Raw genomic sequence first — 6,563 nt, forward strand, 5'->3', positions numbered from 1 at the left:
AGATCCCACGACTGCGCGGAGAGGAGTGAGGAGGGAGGGAGGGAGATTGGGGAGGGGGAAGAGGAGCAGCGGCAGGAGAAGGAGGAGGGGAAAGAAAGGGAGGGGGGGAGGACTACAAACTAGCAGGGATGGGGTGGGGGGTGGGGAGGGAAGGGGGGGGGAAGCGATCGCGAGAAAAAAAAATGCAACCTCCCAAAATAAAGAGCAAAGATTGCATTAGGAGCGAACAGCAATGCAGAAATAGATGGCAGCTTCGTGTCAGTGAGTTTGCATCCCCCTTCCTGGTTCACGAGCTGGAGTGATTAGAGCCCTGGAAGGGAATTCTTGCATTTACTACAGTGGAGAAGTACCCCTTTCCTGGCAGCCGTTTCCACTGTACATGTTGGATGCCTGTCTTCATCCTCTTCCACTCTCTCTTCTCTCATCTCCTGTCTCCCTTTCTCCTCCGCATTGATTTTTTTTAAGTGTGACTGAAACGAAACAAACCAAACCAAAAGGGACCCTGGATTTATGCCTTTTTTGGGGGGTGAGACAAACAAACAAATAGACAAACAAACAAACAAAACTGTGGAAGGGGGAGGGTTTCTCCTCCTGCTTTGCCCAGCAGCAGCAGCAGCAGCATGGACGTGTTGGCTAGTTATAGTATATTCCAGGAGCTGCAACTTGTCCACGACACCGGCTACTTCTCAGCTTTGCCATCCCTGGAGGAGAACTGGCAGCAGGTGAATGATTTAAATTACTTGTGTAAATCTTGTAGCGGCGAGACGCTGGGGCTACGTTGGTGCGGGCTTTGGGGTTTTTAAGGTGTTTTGTTGGGGTTTTTTTGGTGTGTGTGTGTGTGTGTGTGTGTGTGTGTGTGTGTGTGTGTATGTGTATACGTGTGTTTGTTGTTTGAAATGTTTCCTGAAACATACATACTCTAACCTTACCCCCTTTCCCCCTCCCCCTCCCCTCCACCCCACATTTGCCAAACAGAGCAGTCCGGTTCGAGCTGTCTGTATTCAATCATAAACACACGTCCTTACACTCGCAGACCATTCCGTTGTAGAGATCCGCTTAACTTCTCGGTTTAAGGTTGGGATGGTTGATTTGATAGCGATGTGTCTATAGAGATATGTGCATGTATTGGATTATAGATATTGCTTATCCCTGCTTAGTAACTTAAGTCAGGTTGATCGCTTTCAGCTGATTTTGACAACTGGCAGGTGGTAGAAAAGGGATCGGAGTGGGTATTTTCAGCTAATTAGTATGTGTCCATAAAACAAACAATAAAAACCTTCATTGGGGGGTATTGAAAGGGTGGGCAAGGAGAGAACAGAGAACCAGTAACAAAAGACACTAAGCAGTATCTAGGAGTGGGGCATGAAAGTGCATTTGCTTTAGATTTATAATGTATTTTCAGCTTCCGCCCCCGTGGAGTCAAATGCCTCTAGAAGAGAAGGGGGGAAAAAACCAACCCAGTCCCCTTCAGCTACTGTTTGTTCTTCCCATTCCTGAGAACCCTTTGGTTCGTGCTGGCAGCCACACACAGCTTAGAAAGGGGTGTGGTGTGTTTTTGTGTGTTTTATTTTATCTTATTTAAAATAGGAGCCTTGAGAAACTAATATTATGCCTGAGAGACCCCGCATCCAGGTCTTCAGGTGGTCTGGAGGAGGAAGTGTGGTTGATTTCTAGTCTTCATTAGACCAATACAGTGCTCCAATACAATCTACTTCTGTGAGAAGTAGATAAAAGAAACTGGCAGTAGAAAATGTGGGTAGCTAAAAATCATGGTTCTGCCGGCCTCCAGCCCTTCAGAGGTTATGGAGGGAGGGCATCCTTCAGGGAAAGCTGTGACCCTGGCAAAATTTGCACGATTTTCCCCAAGATGTGGGTGGGCAGAGATCAGCAAATCCAAGGAGAGGATCCACATTTTTTCCTGTTGACAATATTAACTTAGAGTCCCTTCAATAACCCAGTTTGCCATTGGTAAGAACAGCATGGGGCTGCCAGGGTAACTTCAATGCCCTATGACAAGCAGCTTGTTAAGACTAATGAACTGCTTGATTTCTTCTTTGCAGGGATACAGAGCAGTATTTGCCAGCATTAAGCTGGTGTGTAAGTTACTTCTCTGCTAAGTGAGCTTTTTGCACAAGGAGCATGTATAGGGATGATGGCAACACCAATTCTCTCTTATTGTACCATTGTTACCTAGCTGAGCAGTGATTAGACTGTGGGAGCTCTCCTCAAGGTTTTGGCCTCCCTTCTCTCTGTGTGTATAAGTGTACACACACATATGCGTGCCAGTGTGACTGTGCTGTCAGATATATTTGACTTTATTTCTCTGTGACAGTAATGAATACGTTTTCACACATTATTAGGGTTTCATTTATAACTGGCTGTCATAGGACATTTATTAAATGCGTTTTCTCCCTCTGTCATTAATAATACCTGGGTTTAAAAATGTTCATCCCCCCTCCCCATTTTCTTTTCTTTAATTTCCAGCAAGATAATTAAATTGAAAAATATAATTTCACAACTAAAAAAAAAAAGAAACCTTTTTTTTTTGCCACCAGGTTAGTAGTGTTGAATCAGTTGTATATTAACCACAGTCTAGACAAGTTCAAAGGAAGGCAATCTTGATTTACCTAGCATGTCTAAAGGCTGACACTATATATGATTTGTTGGTACAGTCCCAGGGAAGGAAAGTGAATTTTATTTGTTACAGCTTTGTATGATGATTAATCATGCAACTTTGCTGTATTTGAAGTTTTCATAGTAATAAGGTTGGAGCCCAAGGCAATTTCTGAGTAAAGCCTGGTTCCTTCACTCTTTAGTAGCTAGCAGCCTTGGAGTGTGTGAAAACAAACAAACCAAAAATATTTGCCTTGACTGTGTGGTGAAAAGTATCAGATCCATTGTTCCTCCTAGGCACTCCTTCCCTCCTCCTCCTCGCCCTCCCCACCAATGTCTCTTACTTGGTTTTCTGATAACAGGAAGCGGACTTTCCTCTCAGTTTGGCACAAACCCTGTACCCCTAACTTTTTACCCCTTTGTCAAGGCACCTTAATCACATGGTTGGAAGCCAGAGTTAGATTTAACTTGTGGGAGAGTGCTTATAATAAACAAAGCATCACCTCTAGTAGGATTTCAGTTTTATGCCCTGTAGGCTCAACTAAGTCAGGTAAATGTGACTATAGCCATTAAGGGGTACTTATAGCACTGATTTACATATATATTGCATTTTAAGGTTTGCAAAGTTTTTGTTTTCTGCATTATTATGCCCATTTTATAGATTTGACTTATATATTACATTTAAAGGATTGCAAAGTTTCTATTTCCTCTATTATTATGCCCATTATAAATAAACTAACTCAGGTTATGAGGTTGTGTCATTTAGGTGACTGATACAGGATTTGAACCCAGGACTCTTGACTCCAGGTCCAGCACTATCCACTAGGCAATATTGCCTTTCACAGAAGATACAACCTCAAACCCGTTTTGTTTTTAGTACTGCCTGGTCTTCTGCAGTATTGCTTCTTAATGGAATGTACCAAGGGCAGTTGCACGTAACTGTTGGGCCCAGATAAGCATTCGGGTTTTGAAATTTTGAATACTGATTGCTCAGGACAGCTCAAAAGTATTGCTAAACACTGACCACACCATTGCTACTCTCCACCTTCATCATCCACTCCCCTTTGAAAAAAAAAAGACAAGAAAAACTCTTGCCATTTTCTGCAAGGAACCCTAGGCAAGAGGAAGCTTCCTTAGGACATGGGGCAGTCTGTTCTTTAGAGGTAAAATGGAGGTAATTATTAGATGGTATTCTCACTCAGATACTAAGAAAGATAACTAGCCTTAAAGTGAACCTGAACTAAAGGAGAAAATCCAAAGAATCTGATTTCGTTTTAAGATAAACTGTGGATTAGATGTTCAAGCCCAGGACATCTGTACATTTGAGGATGAAAGCTGGACTCTTGTTACTTCCACACTCTGTTTCATGCTGATAATCCGGGTAATTTTTCTGCTTAATCTTTAGTGAGTCTGGTATTAACATCAATGATGGACATGCACAGTATCCAGGATGAGAATTTTGACACTGGTTTTTCAGGCAAGGGAATCTGTTACCTTTCATTCAGGAATCCAAATCTAGAAAACAGTGCATATGGACTTTCCTGTAGTTTAAAACAGAAATGAATCCCCCACTTTAGCTACTATCCAGTCCTAGGCTCTACACACTTAGGATTGTGGCTGAAGTAACAGCATCTCTCCCCATCATGTAACAGTAAATTACAGTGTGCTCATGTGGTCTGTTATTTTGTGGAATTTAGCTGACACACAATGCTGAAGGTCCCCAAAGCAGGCTTCTGAAAACTTGCAAGAAAATTTTCAATAACTCTGAAAAAGCAGGGGAAAGGCAAAGGTAGGAAGAATGCTGGTGTGGTTTTGAGGGTACTGTTCCATGTTTTGGAAAGGAGACAGACAGATAACTACATCCTAGTCCTTCCCTCTCAGTAGGGATGATGACTTTTCTGGACCTAGCATCCACTTCCAAGATGAAAGCTGACTTGTAGCTTTAGCTAATGGGGACACTTCTTTCAGAGGGTTTTTTTTTTCAATGCTGAAAATCTGAACACTATGATTTATCCTTGCTTGTCTATGTTGTTTCATTGTGCAGTGAAAAGCAGAGGAGAGGGCATAATGATGTTCTGTAAGTCCTATCTGAAACCAGTTTTGCTTCATGCCATCAGGAGTATGGCATGTTTATTTGAAAACCATTTTGAAATTCTGTTAGTTGTTAATGCTGATTCATAATTGGCAGATGGGGTCAGTTTCAGGCCTCTTTTCTGCTTGGAGAAAATTTTCCACTGCTACTGGAAACAAATAAATAAATCAGAGCATTCTTTTCCCCTTCCCCCATGCCTCATTGTTTTAGACTAATGGCATACTTGGCCACTGTAAGTACTAAAGCATCCTAATAATACTGCAGTTTCATCTTGGTTCTAGCCACCCTGAAACACTTTTCAGAAGGGCCTCTGGTACAAGGTGTCTCTAGGGGACAACCTGCAGAAATGGTTGCCTTCCAAGAACAGTCTGTGAGAAAGAGATCGGATTTGGCCTTTGCCCTACACAGCAAGGGAAGCTGCTTTCTCTGGGCCCTAAAAGCCAAGTGCTGTCACAAAAAGCAGGACAAAGCAAATTCAAGTCTCCCCATCCTCAGTTTTGTCTCAGTCCCCAATTTGAAAAAGAAAAAAACCTTTTTATGAATTATAATTTCTTGGCAACAGCATTGGCCTGGTGAATTTGTAGACACAAAGGAGCCTTGCAAACCACACTGAAAGCATGAGATATCGGGTGCTTGTTTTGTGTGTGATTCGTGTGGCCTTTAGCTACAGCAAACGTATTTCTTCATTTGAAGCAGGGCGGCTATATCTTTTTTTAAAAATAGAAACATCTCTCTTACCTAGATTTCTCTTTTTAAAGATTTAAGTATGTGTTAGCAGTGAGAGCCCTTGGTCGTAGGATAGGATTCGGTATTTGGTCTCTTTTAAAATTAGCAGATGTATCAACATTTTCTTTTCTTAGAAGGAATCTGCAATATCAGAGAGTCTCTACTATTGTTCAGTCTAGATTTCCCTATTGGTGTTTTGTAATGAGGTGAACTGTTTGCTTTAAAGATGTTACAGTAGCCAAACTTTTGGGAGAGGAATAAGGAGGATAATTAGGTTACTAAGAAAAGTGCATATGGGAGAAAATTCTCATTTTCAGCAATATAGAGACATTGCTCCCATCTTTATTGTCAGGAGAAAGAAGATACCATCCTTTTGAGTTTTTGTTTGTTTTTCATCCTAGAGGAGAGAGTGACATTGGGGTTCTATCCATTTAAAAGACAGAGCAGAAGATGTAGTGTGACAGCCTTACTCTGAAATGATTTATATGTGTGTGTCGGGGCCTTAGGCATTCAAGTGTGAGATTATTATTGTTATTATTGTTATAGTTATTATTATCATTATCCATTCCCTGCTTGGGCCATATCTCTGAACCAAAGGAACTTTTACCTCTCCTTTGGAATTGGGGCAGTCTAAGAGAGGGTGATAATAGGGCTTTTAGTAGTGTCTCTGTCTTCTATATCTTCAGATCCCTTCCCTTCCAGAGAATTGAATTGTTACTCTATATTTTAAGCTCTCTATATACCTAGGAAGTGGTCATTACTGAGTCCTTCTTCAATCCCCCTCCACTGTCAACTTATATCTACTGCTGGAGAGAGAAGAGTTCATTCTATTCTGTTCAGTCCAAATTGGTACATACTGACATCTTTAACTGCCCCTGTAGCAAAGAGTGGTTGCTAAATAACCCCTGCCTCTCTAATTTTGCTCATTAAGGACAATCATCATCATCATCATCATCATCATCTTCTTCTTCTTCTTTTCTCTCTCTCTCTCTCTTTGGGGCAAGATTTTGTTTTTGTTTTAGGGTCTGCCACTCTGATGCAAACTCTGTTGCTGTGGTTTTGTTATAACTTTGTTCATTGTACTCGTGTGTGTGTGTGTGTGTGTGTGTGTGTGTGTGTGTGTGTGTGTGTG

The 6,563-nt window shown here is 41.6% G+C and overlaps 1 protein-coding gene across 2 annotated transcripts in view; it reads left to right on the forward strand.

Moving 5' to 3' along the window:
• Positions 1-492: 492 nt before the first annotated feature.
• The window catches only part of KLF7 (Kruppel like factor 7), a 96,898-nt gene continuing 90,827 nt past the window's right edge, over positions 493-6,563 (forward strand). For both annotated transcript variants that reach the window (XM_027873532.1, XM_027873533.1), the window contains exon 1: positions 493-722. In XM_027873532.1, coding sequence (XP_027729333.1) covers positions 621-722 — 102 coding nt within the window. In that variant the 5' untranslated portion in view covers positions 493-620. The remainder of the gene's footprint in view (positions 723-6,563) is intronic.

Source organism: Vombatus ursinus, unplaced genomic scaffold (assembly GCF_900497805.2).
Source record: "Vombatus ursinus unplaced genomic scaffold, bare-nosed wombat genome assembly UNPS02014802.1, whole genome shotgun sequence".
Classification (NCBI taxonomy): Eukaryota; Metazoa; Chordata; class Mammalia; order Diprotodontia; family Vombatidae; genus Vombatus; species Vombatus ursinus.